Genomic DNA, 22,198 nt, shown 5'->3' with positions numbered 1-22,198 from the left:
CTAAAACCCCTGGTGATGAACACTGGTAAGATAGTGTGCCCTACTAAAACCCCTGGTGATGAACACTGGTACGATAGTGTGCCATACTAAAACCCCTGGTGGTGAACACTGGTAAGATAGTGTGCCATACTAAAACCCCTGGTGATGAACACTGGTAAGATAGTGTGCCCTACTAAAACCCCTGGTGGTAAACACTGGTAAGATAGTGTGCCCTACTAAAACCCCTGGTGATGAACACTGGTAAGATAGTGTGCCATACTAAAACCCCTGGTGATGAACACTGGTAAGATAGTGTGCCCTACTAAAACCCCTGGTGGTGAACACTGGTAAGATAGTGTGCCCTTCTAAAACCCCTGGTGATGAACACTGATAAGATAGTGTGCCATACTAAAACCCCTGGTGGTGAACACTGGTAAGATAGTGTGCCCTACTAAAACCCCTGGTGGTGAACACTGGTAAGATAGTGTGCCCTACTAAAACCCCTGGTGGTGAACACTGGTAAGATAGTGTGCCCTACTAAAACCCCTGGTGGTGAACACTGGTAAGATAGTGTGCCATACTAAAACCCCTGGTGGTAAACACTGGTAAGATAGTGTGCCCTACTAAAACCCCTGGTGGTGAACACTGGTAAGATAGTGTGCCATACTAAAACCCCTGGTGGTGAACACTGGTAAGATAGTGTGCCCTACTAAAACCCCTGGTGGTGAACACTGGTAAGATAGTGTGCCATACTAAAACCCCTGGTGATGAACACTGGTAAGATAGTGTGCCCTACTAAAACCCCTGGTGGTGAACACTGGTAAGATAGTGTGCCCTACTAAAACCCCTGGTGATGAACACTGGTAAGATAGTGTGCCATACTAAAACCCCTGGTGGTGAACACTGATAAGATAGTGTGCCATACTAAAACCCCTGGTGGTGAACACTGGTAAGATAGTATGCCATACTAAAACCCCTGGTGATGAACACTGGTAAGATAGTGTGCCATACTTGAACCCCTGGTGGTGAACACTGGTACGATAGTGTGCCATACTAAAACCCCTGGTGATGAACACTGGTAAGATAGTGTGCCCTACTAAAACCCCTGGTGGTGAACACTGGTAAGATAGTGTGCCATACTAAAACCCCTGGTGATGAACACTGGTAAGATAGTGTGCCATACTTGAACCCCTGGTGGTGAACACTGGTACGATAGTGTGCCATACTAAAACCCCTGGTGATGAACACTGGTAAGATAGTGTGCCCTACTAAAACCCCTGGTGATGAACACTGGTACGATAGTGTGCCATACTAAAACCCCTGGTGGTGAACACTGGTAAGATAGTGTGCCATACTAAAACCCCTGGTGATGAACACTGGTAAGATAGTGTGCCCTACTAAAACCCCTGGTGGTAAACACTGGTAAGATAGTGTGCCCTACTAAAACCCCTGGTGGTGAACACTGGTAAGATAGTGTGCCCTTCTAAAACCCCTGGTGATGAACACTGATAAGATAGTGTGCCATACTAAAACCCCTGGTGGTGAACACTGGTAAGATAGTGTGCCCTACTAAAACCCCTGGTGGTGAACACTGGTAAGATAGTGTGCCATACTAAAACCCCTGGTGGTGAACACTGGTAAGATAGTGTGCCCTACTAAAACCCCTGGTGGTGAACACTGGTAAGATAGTGTGCCATACTAAAACCCCTGGTGGTAAACACTGGTAAGATAGTGTGCCCTACTAAAACCCCTGGTGGTGAACACTGGTAAGATAGTGTGCCATACTAAAACCCCTGGTGGTGAACACTGGTAAGATAGTGTGCCCTACTAAAACCCCTGGTGGTGAACACTGGTAAGATAGTGTGCCATACTAAAACCCCTGGTGATGAACACTGGTAAGATAGTGTGCCATACTAAAACCCCTGGTGGTGAACACTGGTAAGATAGTGTGCCATACTAAAACCCCTGGTGGTGAACACTGGTAAGATAGTGTGCCATACTAAAACCCCTGGTGGTGAACACTGGTAAGATAGTGTGCCCTACTAAAACCCCTGGTGGTGAACACTGGTAAGATAGTGTGCCATACTAAAACCCCTGGTGGTGAACACTGGTAAGATAGTGTGCCATACTAAAACCCCTGGTGATGAACACTGGTAAGATAGTGTGCCATACTAAAACCCCTGGTGGTGAACACTGGTAAGATAGTGTGCCATACTAAAACCCCTGGTGGTGAACACTGGTAAGATAGTGTGCCCTACTAAAACCCCTGGTGGTGAACACTGGTAAGATAGTGTGCCATACTAAAACCCCTGGTGATGAAAACTGGTAAGATAGTGTGCCATACTAAAACCCCTGGTGGTGAACACTGGTAAGATAGTGTGCCATACTAAAACCCCTGGTGGTGAACACTGGTAAGATAGTGTGCCCTACTAAAACCCCTGGTGGTGAACACTGGTAAGATAGTGTGCCATACTAAAACCCCTGGTGATGAACACTGGTAAGATAGTGTGCCATACTAAAACCCCTGGTGGTGAACACTGGTAAGATAGTGTGCCCTACTAAAACCCCTGGTGATGAACACTGGTAAGATAGTGTGCCATACTAAAACCCCTGGTGATGAACACTGGTACGAATAGTGTGCCCTACTAAAACCCCTGGTGATGAACACTGGTAAGATAGTGTGCCATACTAAAACCCCTGGTGATGAACACTGGTAAGATAGTGTGCCATACTAAAACCCCTGGTGATGAACACTGGTAAGATAGTGTGCCATACTAAAACCCCTGGTGATGAACACTGGTAAGATAGTGTGCCATACTAAAACCCCTGGTGATGAACACTGGTAAGATAGTGTGCCATACTAAAACCCCTGGTGATGAACACTGGTAAGATAGTGTGCCATACTAAAACCCCTGGTGATGAACACTGGTAAGATAGTGTGCCCTACTAAAACCCCTGGTGATGAACACTGGTAAGATAGTGTGCCATACTAAAACCCCTGGTGATGAACACTGGTAAGATAGTGTGCCATACTAAAACCCCTGGTGGTGAACACTGGTAAGATAGTGTGCCATACTAAAACCCCTGGTGATGAACACTGGTAAGATAGTGTGCCATACTAAAACCCCTGGTGGTGAACACTGGTAAGATAGTGTGCCATACTAAAACCCTTCGTGGTGAACACTGGTAAGATAGTGTGCCATACTAAAACCCCTGGTGGTGAACACTGGTAAGATAGTGTGCCATACTAAAACCCCTGGTGGTAAACACTGGTAAGATAGTGTGCCATACTAAAACCCCTGGTGGTGAACACTGGTAAGATAGTGTGCCATACTAAAACCCCTGGTGGTGAACACTGGTAAGATAGTGTGCCCTACTAAAACCCCTGGTGGTGAACACTGGTACGATAGTGTGCCATACTAAAACCCCTGGTGGTGAACACTGGTAAGATAGTGTGCCATACTAAAACCCCTGGTGGTGAACACTGGTAAGATAGTGTGCCATACTAAAACCCCTGGTGGTAAACACTGGTAAGATAGTGTGCCCTACTAAAACCCCTGGTGGTGAACACTGGTAAGATAGTGTGCCATACTAAAACCCCTGGTGGTAAACACTGGTAAGATAGTGTGCCATACTAAAACCCCTGGTGGTGAACACTGGTAAGATAGTGTGCCATACTAAAACCCCTGGTGGTGAACACTGGTAAGATAGTGTGCCATACTAAAACCCCTGGTGATGAACACTGGTAAGATAGCGTGCCATACTAAAACCCCTGGTGATGAACACTGGTACGATAGTGTGCCATACTAAAACCCCTGGTGGTGAACACTGGTAAGATAGTGTGTCCTACTAAAACCCCTGGTGATGAACACTGGTAAGATAGTGTGCCATACTAAAACCCCTGGTGGTGAACACTGGTAAGATAGTGTGCCATACTAGAACCCCTGGTGATGAACACTGGTAAGATAGTGTGCCCTACTAAAACCCTTCGTGGTGAACACTGGTAAGATAGTGTGCCATACTAAAACCCCTGGTGGTGAACACTGGTAAGATAGTGTGCCATACTAAAACCCCTGGTGGTGAACACTGATAAGATAGTGTGTCCTACTAAAACCCCTGGTGATGAACACTGGTAAGATAGTGTGCCATACTAAAACCCCTGGTGGTGAACACTGGTAAGATAGTGTGCCATACTAAAACCCCTGGTGGTAAACACTGGTAAGATAGTGTGCCCTACTAAAACCCCTGGTGGTGAACACTGGTAAGATAGTGTGCCATACTAGAACCCCTGGTGGTGAACACTGGTAAGATAGTGTGCCCTACTAAAACCCCTGGTGGTGAACACTGGTAAGATAGTGTGCCATACTAAAACCCCTGGTGGTGAACACTGGTAAGATAGTGTGCCCTACTAAAACCCCTGGTGGTGAACACTGGTAAGATAGTGTGCCCTACTAAAACTCCTGGTGATGAACACTGGTAAGATAGTGTGCCATACTAAAACCCCTGGTGGTGAACACTGGTAAGATAGTGTGCCATACTAGAACCCCTGGTGATGAACACTGGTAAGATAGTGTGCCATACTAAAACCCCTGGTGGTGAACACTGGTAAGATAGTGTGCCATACTAGAACCCCTGGTGATGAACACTGGTAAGATAGTGTGCCATACTAAAACCCCTGGTGGTGAACACTGGTAAGATAGTGTGCCATACTAAAACCCCTGGTGATGAACACTGGTAAGATAGTGTGCCATACTAAAACCCCTGGTGGTGAACACTGGTAAGATAGTGTGCCATACTAAAACCCCTGGTGGTGAACACTGGTAAGATAGTGTGCCATACTAAAACCCCTGGTGATGAACACTGGTAAGATAGTGTGCCCTACTAAAACCCCTGGTGGTAAACACTGGTAAGATAGTGTGCCATACTAAAACCCCTGGTGGTGAACACTGGTAAGATAGTGTGCCATACTAAAACCCCTGGTGATGAACACTGGTAAGATAGTGTGCCATACTAAAACCCCTGGTGGTAAACACTGGTAAGATAGTGTGCCCTACTAAAACCCCTGGTGATGAACACTGGTAAGATAGTGTGCCATACTAAAACCCCTGGTGGTAAACACTGGTAAGATAGTGTGCCATACTAAAACCCCTGGTGGTGAACACTGGTAAGATAGTGTGCCATACTAAAACCCCTGGTGATGAACACTGGTAAGATAGTGTGTCATACTAAAACCCCTGGTGGTGAACACTGGTAAGATAGTGTGCCATACTAAAACCCCTGGTGGTGAACACTGGTAAGATAGTGTGCCATACTAAAACCCCTGGTGGTGAACACTGGTAAGATAGTGTGCCCTACTAAAACCCCTGGTGGTGAACACTGGTAAGATAGTGTGCCATACTAAAACCCCTGGTGGTGAACACTGGTAAGATAGTTTGCCATACTAAAACCCCTGGTGGTGAACACTGGTAAGATAGTGTGCCATACTAAAACCCCTGGTGGTGAACACTGGTAAGATAGTGTGCCATACTAGAACCCCTGGTGGTGAACACTGGTAAGATAGTGTGCCATACTAAAACCCCTGGTGGTGAACACTGGTAAGATAGTGTGCCCTACTAAAACCCCTGGTGGTGAACACTGGTAAGATAGTGTGCCATACTAAAACCCCTGGTGGTGAACACTGGTAAGATAGTTTGCCATACTAAAACCCCTGGTGGTGAACACTGGTAAGATAGTGTGCCATACTAAAACCCCTGGTGGTGAACACTGGTAAGATAGTGTGCCATACTAGAACCCCTGGTGGTGAACACTGGTAAGATAGTGTGCCATACTAAAACCCCTGGTGATGAACACTGGTAAGATAGTGTGCCCTACTAGAACCCCTGGTGATGAACACTGGTAAGATAGTGTGCCATACTAAAACCATAATTTGTATGGTTTTTTTTTGCAACCTGGGTTTGTAAACTGCAGACTGAGGAAATTGAATACAACTGTCAGTTCAGATAAGGAGTAAAGTTAGAAGTAAAAACAGTTGTCTGGCATAGCTATAGACAAAGTTGACCCAGAACAAAAGAATAATACTATGTAACACTATTGCTCCACTAACAAGACAACACTGATGTGAGAATCTGGAGCTGAAACCTTTGCCTGCATAGATTTCCTTATCTTGTACCATAATTTTGGTGAGGAACTTCAATAGAACACCTGGGAACTCAGACATACTTTACATACTTATTGCCCTTAAAACACTGACTTACCCATATTTTCTATATCCATCCATACTTTGTAACCTGCAGCTTTTAACCTATCTTTGATTTTTATGACTAAATTCTGAGCATCCCATTGGTAGCTGATCATCACATGACCCACAGATTTCTGCTTTGATTGGTCCACATGTCCATTCCCTGATTGTTCAGAATCTTCCAATTCTTTGACAAGATCTTCTTCTCCTAAGATCCACAATGCACCTCTTGCTGCCTTGTGTGCACTGTCAGCATTATCTTTGTCATGGCAATGCATATGTCTTTTCAACTCTGAAAAAACAATAGGTAGACTTTGATATCAAAATTATAAAAAACAAACAGACAAATGTCTATGTTTGAACCAGAGACAAATAGACAAATGTCTATCTTTGGACCATAGATAAATAGACAAATGTCTATCTTTGGACCATAGATAAATAGACAAATGTCTATGTTTGGACCAGAGACAAATAGTTAAATAGACAAATGTCTATGTTTGGACCATAGATAAATAGACAAATGTCTATGTTTGAACCATAGATAAATAGACAAATGTCTATGTTTGAACCATAGATAAATAGTTAAATAGACAAATGTCTATGTTTGAACCAGAGACAAATAGATAAATAGACAAATGTCTATGTTTGGACCATAGATAAATAGACAAATGTCTATGTTTGAACCAGAGACAAATAGTTAAATAGACAAATGTCTATGTTTGGACCATAGATAAATAGACAAATGTCTATGTTTGAACCAGAGATAAATAGACAAATGTCTATGTTTGGATCACAGAGAAATAGACAGATACAGTAGGCAAATGTCTACGTTTAAATTTCATATTGTGAAATTTAACAACAAATATTGGCTGCTATTTATTTCATTCAGTGACGAGCATATGTCTCACATAGCATGATACCTTTGTGCAAGGTTTGGTTGAAATCAGTTGATGCATGCCAGATCTAGAGATATGAGGGAAAACATATAAACAACAAATATGACTGCTACTTGGCCACATTTGATTCAAGTGACGTGCATAATGTCTATAATAACATGTAACCCTTGTAACTGGTTTGGTTGAAATCGGTTCTTGCATGCCAGAGGTACGAGGGCAATTGAACGCAGACAAACGGACTGATGTACACAAACGGAACCCAATGTAATAGCCCCCTACATTGGTGCCATTTTTTTATATAGTACTGCAGTGTAGGTATGGAGTCAAAGTGTAATACTAACAGTATAGGTATGGAGTCAAAGTGTAATACTAACAGTATAGGTATGGAGTCAAAGTGTAATACTAACAGTGTAGGTATGGAGTCAAAGTGTAATACTAACAGTATAGGTATGGAGTCAAAGTGTAATACTAACAGTATAGGTATGGAGTCAAAGTGTAATACTAACAGTATAGGTATGGAGTCAAAGTGTAATACTAACAGTATAGGTATGGAGTCAAAGTGTAATACTAACAGTATAGGTATGGAGTCAAAGTGTAATACTAACAGTATAGGTATGGAGTCAAAGTGTAATACTAACAGTGTAGGTATGGAGTCAAAGTGTAATACTAACAGTGTAGGTATGGAGTCAAAGTGTAATACTAACAGTATAGGTATGGAGTCAAAGTGTAATACTAACAGTGTAGGTATGGAGTCAAAGTGTAATACTAACAGTATAGGTATGGAGTCAAAGTGTAATACTAACAGTATAGGTATGGAGTCAAAGTGTAATACTAACAGTATAGGTATGGAGTCAAAGTGTAATACTAACAGTATAGGTATGGAGTCAAAGTGTAATACTAACAGTATAGGTATGGAGTCAAAGTGTAATACTAACAGTATAGGTATGGAGTCAAAGTGTAATACTAACAGTATAGGTATGGAGTCAAAGTGTAATACTAACAGTGTAGGTATGGAGTCAAAGTGTAATACTAACAGTGTAGGTATGGAGTCAAAGTGTAATACTAACAGTATAGGTATGGAGTCAAAGTGTAATACTAACAGTATAGGTATGGAGTCAAAGTGTAATACTAACAGTATAGGTATGGAGTCAAAGTGTAATACTAACAGTATAGGTATGGAGTCAAAGTGTAATACTAACAGTATAGGTATGGAGTCAAAATGTAATACTAACAGTATAGGTATGGAGTCAAAGTGTAATACTAACAGTATAGGTATGGAGTCAAAGTGTAATACTAACAGTGTAGGTATGGAGTCAAAGTGTAATACTAACAGTGTAGGTATGGAGTCAAAGTGTAATACTAACAGTGTAGGTATGGAGTCAAAGTGTAATACTAACAGTATAGGTATGGAGTCAAAGTGTAATACTAACAGTATAGGTATGGAGTCAAAGTGTAATACTAACAGTATAGGTATGGAGTCAAAGTGTAATACTAACAGTATAGGTATGGAGTCAAAGTGTAATACTAACAGTGTAGGTATGGAGTCAAAGTGTAATACTAACAGTGTAGGTATGGAGTCAAAGTGTAATACTAACAGTATAGGTATGGAGTCAAAGTGTAATACTAACAGTGTAGGTATGGAGTCAAAGTGTAATACTAACAGTATAGGTATGGAGTCAAAGTGTAATACTAACAGTATAGGTATGGAGTCAAAGTGTAATACTAACAGTATAGGTATGGAGTCAAAGTGTAATACTAACAGTATAGGTATGGAGTCAAAGTGTAATACTAACAGTATAGGTATGGAGTCAAAGTGTAATACTAACAGTGTAGGTATGGAGTCAAAGTGTAATACTAACAGTGTAGGTATGGAGTCAAAGTGTAATACTAACAGTGTAGGTATGGAGTCAAAGTGTAATACTAACAGTGTAGGTATGGAGTCAAAGTGTAACAGTATAGGTATGGAGTCAAAGTGTAATACTAACAGTATAGGTATGGAGTCAAAGTGTAATACTAACAGTATAGGTATGGAGTCAAAGTGTAATACTAACAGTGTAGGTATGGAGTCAAAGTGTAATACTAACAGTGTAGGTATGGAGTCAAAGTGTAATACTAACAGTATAGGTATGGAGTCAAAGTGTAATACTAACAGTGTAGGTATGGAGTCAAAGTGTAATACTAACAGTATAGGTATGGAGTCAAAGTGTAATACTAACAGTATAGGTATGGAGTCAAAGTGTAATACTAACAGTATAGGTATGGAGTCAAAGTGTAATACTAACAGTGTCATACTAACAGTATAGTATGGAGTCAAAGTGTAATACTAACAGTATAGGTTAGGGAGTCAAAGTGTATACTAACAGTACTGAGCGAGTATGTGTAATACTAACATATAGTGTAATACTAACAGTATAGGTATGGAGTCAAAGTGTAATACTAACAGTATAGGTATGGAGTCAAAGTGTAATACTAACAGTATAGGTATGGAGTCAAAGTGTAATACTAACAGTATAGGTATGGAGTCAAAGTGTAATACTAACAGTGTAGGTATGGAGTCAAAGTGTAATACTAACAGTGTAGGTATGGAGTCAAAGTGTAATACTAACAGTATAGGTATGGAGTCAAAGTGTAATACTAACAGTATAGGTATGGAGTCAAAGTGTAATACTAACAGTATAGGTATGGAGTCAAAGTGTAATACTAACAGTATAGGTATGGAGTCAAAGTGTAATACTAACAGTATAGGTATGGAGTCAAAGTGTAATACTAACAGTGTAGGTATGGAGTCAAAGTGTAATACTAACAGTATAGGTATGGAGTCAAAGTGTAATACTAACAGTATAGGTATGGAGTCAAAGTGTAATACTAACAGTATAGGTATGGAGTCAAAGTGTAATACTAACAGTATAGGTATGGAGTCAAAGTGTAATACTAACAGTATAGGTATGGAGTCAAAGTGTAATACTAACAGTGTAGGTATGGAGTCAAAGTGTAATACTAACAGTGTAGGTATGGAGTCAAAGTGTAATACTAACAGTGTAGGTATGGAGTCAAAGTGTAATACTAACAGTATAGGTATGGAGTCAAAGTGTAATACTAACAGTATAGGTATGGAGTCAAAGTGTAATACTAACAGTATAGGTATGGAGTCAAAGTGTAATACTAACAGTATAGGTATGGAGTCAAAGTGTAATACTAACAGTGTAGGTATGGAGTCAAAGTGTAATACTAACAGTATAGGTATGGAGTCAAAGTGTAATACTAACAGTATAGGTATGGAGTCAAAGTGTAATACTAACAGTATAGGTATGGAGTCAAAGTGTAATACTAACAGTATAGGTATGGAGTCAAAGTGTAATACTAACAGTATAGGTATGGAGTCAAAGTGTAATACTAACAGTATAGGTATGGAGTCAAAGTGTAATACTAACAGTATAGGTATGGAGTCAAAGTGTAATACTAACAGTGTAGGTATGGAGTCAAAGTGTAATACTAACAGTGTAGGTATGGAGTCAAAGTGTAATACTAACAGTGTAGGTATGGAGTCAAAGTGTAATACTAACAGTATAGGTATGGAGTCAAAGTGTAATACTAACAGTATAGGTATGGAGTCAAAGTGTAATACTAACAGTGTAGGTATGGAGTCAAAGTGTAATACTAACAGTGTAGGTATGGAGTCAAAGTGTAATACTAACAGTATAGGTATGGAGTCAAAGTGTAATACTAACAGTGTAGGTATGGAGTCAAAGTGTAATACTAACAGTGTAGGTATGGAGTCAAAGTGTAATACTAACAGTATAGGTATGGAGTCAAAGTGTAATACTAACAGTATAGGTATGGAGTCAAAGTGTAATACTAACAGTATAGGTATGGAGTCAAAGTGTAATACTAACAGTATAGGTATGGAGTCAAAGTGTAATACTAACAGTGTAGGTATGGAGTCAAAGTGTAATACTAACAGTATAGGTATGGAGTCAAAGTGTAATACTAACAGTATAGGTATGGAGTCAAAGTGTAATACTAACAGTATAGGCATGGAGTCAAAGTGTAATACTAACAGTATAGGTATGGAGTCAAAGTGTAATACTAACAGTATAGGTATGGAGTCAAAGTGTAATACTAACAGTGTAGGTATGGAGTCAAAGTGTAATACTAACAGTATAGGTATGGAGTCAAAGTGTAATACTAACAGTATAGGTATGGAGTCAAAGTGTAATACTAACAGTATAGGTATGGAGTCAAAGTGTAATACTAACAGCTGAATCATGTTCATTAAGCTGGAATGTGAAAATATAATACATAAAGTGGATTTCACTTGAACTTTACACTTTCATTGTCATTTATTGAATAAAAAAATCTAACCTTTCATTAATTCTGGATGTTCTCTGATCCTGGATTTATTTTTATCATGGAATGCAAGTGTCCATATACAACGTGCAGCTTGCATAACTTCTTCCACTGATAAGGCTTTCTTCATCATTTCAACAAGCAGCGGCAAAACATCACACTCCACTAAAGTTACCTGAAAAATACAAATTGCATGTCAATAAGAATTAAGTATTTTTCAAGTGATAAGTAGTTTTTTTATCCAAAATATATATATGACTACAAAACCTTGGTAACTAATAAAAAGAAGAAAAGAGAGAAGGGTAAATGGGGAGTCAAGAAATAGCTTACAGGTAGCCTAGCCTGACCCTCGACATTGTACATTGCGAATGATAACAATAAGAGGGTTCATCAGCCATCAAGGGGACTGAAATACATAACTGGGGGAAACATGTACATATAAAAGCCTATTTTTACTACATGAAAAGTCTGTACCTCTCTAACTTGACATTTTAATCACTTGTACTACTCTTATCTACTAAATATAAGTTCAGTTGTGCTAAAAAAATCTAAACTTACCTTATTTTGATCATTCTGCGCCAATTTATTTATGCCATCAACCAATTCTTCTGCATCAAAATAGTACGTCTTTGACATATGGTCTTCAGAAGACACTGCTGATTCCAACATTTTGACAATAAATGAAATATTAGTTCCACCAGTTGTGATTTTATCATTTTCATCTTCATCCACAATGTATGCAAGATTTAGTAAAGCTTTAGCTCTGACAATAAGATACGTGCATTTGAGGTATTCCATCAGTAAAGGAACTGCATTAGCTGTGCGGAATATTGGACGGTTATCTGCACACATACGGATAGCATTATGGAGAATCCCCAGAGTACTTTTGATACATCTTCTTCTTGTGGCACTTCCTTCCTCTTGATCAATTTTCTTATAGTTTAGTTCTGGAAGAGTCAGTTCACTTAGAAGGAGTCCGACAGCTCCAGATTTGCCCATTTCCTCACACAGTTGGTATGATACATCAGAGAAATTGTGAACAGTTCCTTTTAACTTGAAGTATACATTCACTGCATATTTGTTGGCAGCTGCATCAAAAATGTTCACTTTCATAAGATCTTTCCACATCTTGGTAAAAAGACTTGCAAACCCTATATCAGCCAAATGGTCTCCTAGTGGTCTACGTCCTTTGTCATCATTAGCAGTCTTGTATAAAGCATTGATGCCCTCAATAACAGTATAAGCTTCCATATTACCATAGCTATCCAAACTTTCTAAAAGTTTCACCTGTTCAGTCAGACGTTTCTTCCTTTCAGCAGTCTCAGGACTATCAGTAACCACTATTTTAGGGATAGATAATTTGATGTTCTCATCTGGTTCCTGGTATTTGACAGGACTATCAGCTATGTGCTTACTTGCTCCAGTTCCCATTTTGAATAAAATAACAACATGTATTTTTTAACTCGAACAACAAACCATGGCTAGAACAGAAAACAAAAATGGTTGTGATATGTTAATTCTCTCCCTGTTTTCCCTTGTCTATCCCACATATTTGTCAGTTTTCCCTTGTCTATCCCACATATTTGTCAGTTTTCCCTTGTCTATCCCATTTGTCAGTTTTCCCTTGTCTATCCCACATATTTGTCAGTTTTCCCTTGTCTATCCCATTTGTCAGTTTTCCCTTGTCTATCCCACATATTTGTCAGTTTTCCCTTGTCTATCCCACATATTTGTCAGTTTTCCCTTGTCTATCACAAACTTATCCCTACCATTTCCCTTGTCAAGCCCAGATTTGTCCCTATTTTCCTTGTCACACACAGCAATAGAGAATTGTGGTAAGTGTAGCCAACTAATTAGCTATAAGATGCAATAGACAATCATACATTGTAGCAGTAGTATAGCAAACAAACAAACCCCACATTTTAATGATGACTACATGGTTATTTGAAAGAGTGCTGAATTTAGTGATGACAAACATAATTGACAGTGGAGAAGTTCCATTGTCTGTGGACAAAATAAGTCGCAAGTTAAAACATATACATACACAGTACACAGTATACAGTACAGTACAGGTTGACTTGCTTACTGTTTTGCTCACTGTTGAACTATGGTACTTGAAAAGTTGACAAAATATTGATTTTTTTTGAGTTAGTGAAGGACATTTACTTTAAAAACAAAGTAGTAAACATAACAGTTAAATAAGTTTATCCATGTTTGTACCTTGAAGACAGGGTTATTTTTACAAATACGATAGTTTTATAATACTTATAATGATTTCAATGCTGTGAGAGACAAGAATGTGAGTTAAGTTGTCAGTTGTACTCACTACCATGACTTGAACTTTTAAATTGTCAATAAACACATGATAAAAGATCCAAACACAGTGATTGATGAGATAAATATTATTGATTTTTCACTATATTCAGGTTTACCTTCTAAATTATTACACGTCAAAATGACCATAATGGCCATGAACAAATCAGATGAAATCAACTTATAACTTTATACTTTTATAGTAAAGAAACATATATATGGAATACACACTTACATTAATGGGAGGTAAAATCATAGACCCTACACAAAAACTTCTTGTCTAGGTTGTGTTGGGTCTATGGTTAAATTGAGGTCACAGATTGTACTATAGTCCTGGTTGCAAACGGTGCATGTGTTTCACAACAAGAAGGAAGGGACAACTTATTCCGCATGCAAGCAGAACTAACTAATTACTAATAAATACTATACCATGGATATATTGGCACTTGAAAATGTTGATATTATACCATGGCCGAAAATGACAAAAATCACTCTTGTGGTTTTTTTATCGCTCTACTGATTTAAGAATCACTCTTGTGGTTTTTTTATCGCTCTACTGATTTAAGAATCACTCTTCTGCACGCAAGCTAAGATTCTTCCAGGAACAATAAAAATAAGGGGAAGATGATTTGCTGTCTTGGCATGCAAACCAAAATATAATTTAGCATGCAAACTGTGAACCAAACTCTTAGTGCACTAATTGAGATACTACCTTCAGTAAGACAAGCGACCTATCGGTCAGAATAGCTCCGCTGTTTTTTTTTTTAATTTAATTTTTTATTTTGGTGACATGTAGAAGTGGTTCAGGTCTTCAGCTCTTCACTATGCAGTTTTGTTTTAGCGATGCAATAAAGTGGTTAGTGGTTTCATATGATGTCTCACTATAAAACACATTTTACACAGAAGTTGGTAATGTATTGTACTTTTATACCATAGTCACCATTTTATGACAAAAATCTACTGTTATGAAAAATTGCACAAAATCTCAGAAAAAATGACTGGGAAATGCACACAAGAAAAAGAAAAAAAGAGGATTTTGAGGTTGGCTATAAATAATTCCAGTGTCTTACAGCTGTAACCCTGGAAAATTTTAATGATGAATGAAATAAACTAGGGATCTAAAATAATTTTGAGGCAATTTGAATTTCAATTTTCTAACAAATTTACAAAGTCAACAACATTCAACTTGTACTAGTTGTGGTAGATATATATAGGGAAGAAATGTATTAATCGCCATCTTAGTTTCCGTACGGCGACAATCTCAAGTACCCGGAAGAGAGTCATTCTCAGCCATACGTTACAGTGGTAACACTCGTTCATGTTCGGTTACCTTTCACAAAGAAAACACAACGAAATGGTTGAAATGATCTTTTTTTTTATTTCTTTTCATCACAACAACAAAATCTGCGTGATCAAAAGTGTTGTAAACTAAACCAGAAAGAATTATCGGACTGGCTAAACTTCCCGATGAACTGGAGTAAGGTCCTACTACTTCCAAGTAAGCCTCGATAGTACTATAGTACGTGAGAAAATCGTCTCAAACTAGCGATACAACTTTCAAAATATAACTTGACATGTCTTCATTTGTTAGAGTTATACAATTCAAGACGGGTTTTCACTCGAAAACAACAATTCTGTGAATAATGACACTCTGAACGCAGCGATTTCTCGGACGATGTTACCACTGTAACGTATGGCTGACAACGACTTGCTTCCGGGTTAGTCCCTCGTGCATACGGGTGGATTGTCGGCGATTAATACATACATCGTCTGATATTTTAATTCACAGTGTTTCTTGTGACCGGCGCCTGTCAGTAGACTCTGCCATTTTTTTCATCATTCCATTGTATTTAAACCTTGTACTTGACATTTCGCAATATTTATAATTCTCAACAAAATACCTCAACATGCCTCACTTCGCTCGTACTCAAAGCAGCCCCGCGCGGTATGATCACTGACACTGATGACATGATGAGAGAGAACCTTTTCGGATTTACATGTAAAACGGGGAAAGATACGCAAAACATAATGCAAAGTCTGAAGCCAAATTAAAGTTGTAATTATTTTAATTATTTTTACTTGCCAAATATTTGCATTTTGGAAAGGCAAGACACGTTCATGTCGTTTAACTTTACATGTGAACTGTCGGCCATAACTTCAACCGCATGCCTGGCATGCCCTTCCTTACGCAAGTTGTCTGAATTCTGGTTCACTGTCATTCCAAATTGCACGACAATATAGAATTAACCACAAGTTACATGTTATCTGAAAACATCACACTTTTATAGTGGGTCTGAAGTGTGATTTTAGTGAGTACCAAGAACGTCCTGTGTTGATACTCAAGATACTTGCTGTGGAAAATCGCTCGGTCAAATGAGGTCACCTACAGCTTCTGGTCGAATCAGGATAGAGTATGCAAATGAGGATGTTGCGGACTGGCTGATTATGTAGAAGGCAGGGTAGAAGGGTGCAGAATTGGATTTGAAGTTTACAACCCTGTTTCGAACAAACGCTTGTCATTTGGGCACCCAATGCGTAGAATTATGACTATAGCACATATTACATTGCTTGTTTGACGTCAATAGTGTCTTTTGAAAAGTGGCAGTTTACTTAAAGTCTCGTCGACTGATTTCCAATATGGCGTCGGTCATTATGCTCATTAACATATTCATTTTTTTTTCAAATTACAAAAAAAAAATCATAAAAAATAAAAATGAGGATGTGCTGACTTGAAATTAACAAATCTGAGTAAGCTACCCCCTGCGCATCAACACGCCAGATATCAAAGCAATCTAATAAGAGGTTTTCAAGGAGTTGATGAAAATGACATTTTATGAAAAAAAATCATAAAAAATTGAAAATGGCACAGATCAACTTGGCATGAACAAATCTGAATAGCCTCCCCCCAGGGAACATGCACACCAAATATCGAAGAATTCCGACTGTCACTTCCGGAGTAGATAGTAAAAATATAAAAGTTTGACGGACACCTATGATTCACTCTACTCTCTATACCTCAATACCCACCTATACCTAAAGCTACGCTTTCAGCTTTCGCTGACAGCGGAGCTAAAAAGGGTACAGAAGAGCAATTTTTAAATCAGTAGAGTGATTTTGAAACAGATGAGCCATTTTTAAATCAGTGTTACATTCTGGGATGCTTAATGTTATGTTTCAGTGTCTAAGTAGTGTACCCATAGGTAGTTCAGCGGAACGTAAACGATTCTCCACTCTATCTTTCTTGGGTACCAGGATCATACAAGCTTGTCTAAGTTAGGAATTAGCTACAAAGGTATCGTCACTCACATGTATGCTCTTACACTCAGGCAGAAAGAGACACCGCACACCAACATTGCATTGCACATCAAAATCTACGAGTAAACTTATTTCTCCATGTCCCTAACACATAAGTTCTAGTTGTCATCTTGAAATTAGGACAAATAAAAAGTTTGGTTACCTGACCCCACCAAGTTTTTCACACTGACCCTAAACTTTTTTTTCCTTTTCGAGAAAAAAAAAGTAAATCGCGAAAATTGTGAAGTCTCACAAGAAATAGTGGATGCGGAAACTGACATCAACTGAAAAAGACAATATAAAATGTTCTTCCAATCTGTAATGGCTGTACATCTGATGAGAAGAAACCAATAAGAGAGAGACCATATGGAAAACCTCAGAAAAACATAACTACCTGAAGTAGAGACTCACAAATGAAAAAAAAATTGAAACAATACAATAAAAAATCTACCTACCCCAGCTATTCTAAAACTGAATGTAATCGGAACCACACAATTCTTTTTATGCCTTATAGTGATGTCATTATTCCAAATATAATTTGCAATAATTAATGATCTCCCGATCATCTAGATTCATTGTTCTAGAAGACAGTGAACTTTCCACTAGAATATTTACGATTGAGATTTAAGATCATGCCATACATGTATGTAAATTTTCACTTGTAAGACAAGTGTTGATCACGCCATTGAAAATTTAAGTATTACACATAATCTGAATTCGATAATCAACAAGTTATCTTGTTTACAAGTACTAATCTACGTCGATCTTTAATCAAAACACTTGACATTTGGTAGCTTAGAGATAAATGCATTATAATACAGGACTAGTAGTAGATAAATCAACATTAGTAGACCACAGCTGTTGTTGGCTCCTGTTCGTAAGTAGTACAAAGGTGAAGTTTACATTAATTTTGGTAAAATATGCCAAAATTCCTAACAAACACGACATTTCTGGATCGTACGTAACTAACATCATGCATCAGTAGACGGATATAATACAAACAGAAGAGCGATTTGTTTGTCGTTTTCGGCCACGGTAATATTATAGTATCTTGGTGGTAGTCTGTATGGCCAGACTGTAAACCACAACACAGCTGTGAGTGAAGGTATAAATCGTAACGATACTTTATAGGAACCAGAGTACAGTTAGTGACACCTCTATAGCGATCTACAAACAACAAACATATTACATAATACAGGTACAGCTCTGAACAGGTGATGACATACGTACATACCTCTCTGTACCACTGCACTAGCAGGCGGAAGGTACGTGCTTCGATCACAACATGGAGGTAGGAGGAAAGACACAACGTCTTCGACGCAATGGTAACACTGTACTATTAAGTATTATATACTAGTATTACATCGTACCCCATGGTCACAACCGTCGCGTCATGCGTGATTTATCCACTATTTGATTGTGTACGTACGTACACACAGTGCAGTATTCATTGCTTAGTGACAGAAAACGCAATTGTATGGAACGATCCATTCTGTAAATAGGGGGATTGTATTATGCGTATTATGCACTATGCACTCCAAATGTTTATTTTATCGTGTATACATGTAATCAAATAGAAACAACCATAAGCTACCAAATATAGCATTTACGTTTAGACAGAGTAAAGCATACATAAACCAGTATTGTTTTTAACCCCTATGTTAGAGAGGACGTCCCCTATGTTAGAGAGGACGAGTCTGGGTACGGGTACGGATTTAAATTTTGGAAAATACGATGTTATGATTTTTCAAATCTTTTCCTACACAGTTGTTGAAGATGAATATCATTTTCTTATTAATTGCTCACAATGTTAATTAAACATATACCTTAGGATATAGTAAAGAATTGTTTTGTATATCGATAGGGAGCCTGCAGTAAGTACATGTATAATTGGGAGGGCCTGGGAAATTATTTATTTGTTTATTTATTTATTTATTTATTCATTTATTTTGTTTGTTTGCTTGCTTGCTTGTTTGATTGATTGATTGATTGATTGATTGTTTGTTTGTTTGTTTGTTTGTTTGTTTGTTTGTTTGTGTTTTTTTTGTCTGCTTGTTTTTGTTTGTTTGTTTGCCTGCCTGCCTGCCTGCCTGTCTGTCTGTCTGTATGTCTGTCTGTCTGTCTGTCTGTCTGTCTGTCTGTCTGTCTGTCTGTCTGTCTGTCTGTCTGTCTATCGACATCTGAGGGCCAACGGTGTTTTTGGTGTGTGTGGTCATTTAAAGAGCTATGGCCAGTACTTTACTATTTTACATTTAATACATTTTTATATACTAAGGCTGCACGAAATACATTTAATACATTTAATACACGGGAGATGGTTGAGGTACATTTAATGCATTTAATACATTCTAGAGTTGCACGAAATACATTCTATTTCTCGGCGATGGTCCGGTAGCTTGCATTTAATACAGTTAATACATTCTAGAGTTGCACGAAATATATTCTCGTATCGGGAGACGGTACGGGACCTTGTATTTAATACATTTAATACATTCTAGAGGTGCACGAAATACATTCTATTTCTCGGCGATGGTCCGGGTGTAGCTTGCATTTAATACATTTAATACATTTAATACATGTATTCTAGAGTTGCACGAAATACATTCTATTTCTCGGCGATGGTCCGGGTAGCTTGCATTTAATACATTTAATACATTTAATGCATTTAATACATTTAATACATTCTAGAGTTGCACGAAATACATTCTATTTCTCGGCGATGGTCCGGGTAGCTTGCATTTAATACATTTTATGCATTTAATGCATTCTAGAGTTGCACGAAATACATTCTATATTCGTGCAACTCTAGAATGTATTAAATGTATTAAATGCAAGGTCCCGTACCGCCTCCTGATACTAGAATGTATTAAATGTATTAAATGCAAGGTCCCGTACCGTCTCCCGATACTAGAATGTATTTCGTGCAACTCTAGAATGTATTAAATGTATTAAATGTATTAAATGTAAGGTCCCGTACCGTCTCCCAATAGTAGAATGTATTTCGTGCAACTCTAGAATGTATTAAATGTATTAAATGCAAGGTCTCGTACCGTCTCCCGATACTAATGTATTTCGTGCACATTTAATACATTCTAGAGTTGCACGAAATACATTCTATTTCTCGGCGATGGTCCGGGTAGCTTGCATTTATTACATTTAATGCATTTAATACATTCTAGAGGTGCACGAATTACATTCTTTTTCTCGGCGATGGTCCGGGTAGCTTTCTAACTTCTCTTTAAAAAATGTAAAAAGTGCATGAGTTAAACGTAAAAAATGTATTTCGTGCAAAATACCTGACTTCTGGCCATGGATGAACACGACGACTTCAACATTCTCAACTCCCCAATTAGTTTTATATTTCTATGGTTGCTTATCTCTTTGACAGAGTGTGAAGAAGAATTTCACAATGTTCGCGATTTAAACTTTGAAATGACAGACAGAGACAGTGACACACACAAACACATTCTCCTGCCTCATTATTAAATATATGCTTAAGAACTACTTGCGGCGAAGGAATATGTTTAATTTCGCTTCTCGATGTAAGAAGTGTAATTGTTTTATTCTTCTATGACAATGGCTAAGAGAAATACATGTACAAAATTTAATTTAAAATACACATGAAAAATACAGACCAGAGATCACTTTAGGAATGGAAATGAAAATAAGTATTGGGTGTTGGGCAATGCCGTTGAAAATTATTATATTTCGTTTCAACTAAGAATGACGAGCTCGAGTGTGTGAATCTTTAGTCTACTTCTCTTTGTCGTCAATAACTAGCTAGGGTGTTTTTAATGGTATTACTAATCACCTGCAGCTGTATCAAAAAGAATGAATGGTAAAAACAACGCACCTGAACTTTGGAGAATAATATGAATGAATTCAGTCTTGAAAAAGATATAGATTTGGATATCTTATTTGACAAGAAAATACTTTCTATCTTACTCACATGTTGTTAATATGGACAAAGAAGCTCGTCTGGAGAAAATCATTTTCAATGTAATATAAGGGGAGGTGTTTACCTAATATGTCTGAAGCTTGCAGATACCTTGATAAAGAATTTTTATTCGAAACGTCGGATTTTACATCTACATTATTCGGACTGACTTACAAGTTCCATATGCATTTCTTTATATGCCACATACGTTTGCTATCACTGTACTGCAAAAACAGTCCAACATTTCCACGTTCTATTTACATTGACAACTTTCGTTGTGCATAGTAACTATGTTCAACTTCTGAAAGTCTTGAAGAATATCGCCAGTTCACGTGAGTTTCTATTCGAACACATCTCCGCGACGTTATCGCAGCACGGGTTTTGCCTCTCCAGAGGGTATCCGATAGATATACTACGCGAGTTGCCGAGTCTAGTCATGAGAGTTGCCGGCAATATGGGCTAGTAGTACATCTTGGGGCAGTATGCTCATGATGCTGGCTCGATGAGCGCCCTCTGTAAAAAGAAAAAGTCAAAGGTCAATAGCCAATGATCATCGATCCCCCCGATCAGCTGTTGTAAACTTGTTTGTTTTGTATGCACAGCTTGACTATGGCTAACCAAAAAGGTAAGCGGGCCTTCGTGGTCAAATTATGTTCTAACCATGGAAATTTAACTATTAATCATTTTGTCCAGGAAAGTATTTTCGTAAGTAGACGTGTGTATGTCACTTATCGACCGAATGAGAACAGCGGGGATGAGTTTTTATGCCATAGCAATACGGTACAAGCCGCACAGTTGTACATGTAGTATGATGTACAAATCACCGATCGTAATACATCGTACTTTGGCGGCACCCGTTACAGTGCATTGTACATTGGACTATGTATATACTTGATACGAGTGAACGTGTCATCTGCCACGTCGTATATATTTCATCGATAGTACGTTTGCTACTGTGGGTATAATGCCCTCGTTTTAGTTTAGCCTTCATTCCAAAATCGGTCCATGTCCGTCAGGGACTGTAACAGCTAAATCGTTTGATTGGCGTTGGGTGGGGTGGGGTAGGGTGGGAGTGGGGGGGGGGGGCTTGAAGATTTGGACCCAATAACATTATTTTCAGCCTCCCATGGCAGCAACTTTTTCTCAGAGGAAGTATATTCCTTTGCCCGCAGTAATTTTTTTCAAAATGTAAAT

General features: G+C 38.5%; 1 protein-coding gene across 2 annotated transcripts in view; it reads left to right on the top strand.

Moving 5' to 3' along the window:
- Positions 1-22,198, top strand: part of LOC144442377 (mannose-6-phosphate isomerase-like) — a 46,947-nt gene that overhangs the window by 7,749 nt on the left and 17,000 nt on the right. The window contains exon 1 of one of the 2 annotated variants that reach the window (XM_078131706.1): positions 21,545-21,629. The exons of the other annotated variant lie outside the window; for it this stretch is intronic. Within the exon in view, the coding sequence (XP_077987832.1) occupies positions 21,599-21,629 (31 nt within the window). The 5' untranslated portion in view covers positions 21,545-21,598. Of the gene's footprint in view, positions 1-21,544; positions 21,630-22,198 lie in introns of those variants that run through there. 2 annotated transcript variants of the gene reach the window in all.

Source organism: Glandiceps talaboti, chromosome 11 (genome assembly GCF_964340395.1).
Source record: "Glandiceps talaboti chromosome 11, keGlaTala1.1, whole genome shotgun sequence".
Lineage (NCBI taxonomy): Eukaryota > Metazoa > Hemichordata > Enteropneusta > Spengelidae > Glandiceps > Glandiceps talaboti.
The sequence above is the reverse complement of the archived record's forward strand: the minus strand, read 5'-3'. Positions and strand labels throughout refer to the sequence as shown.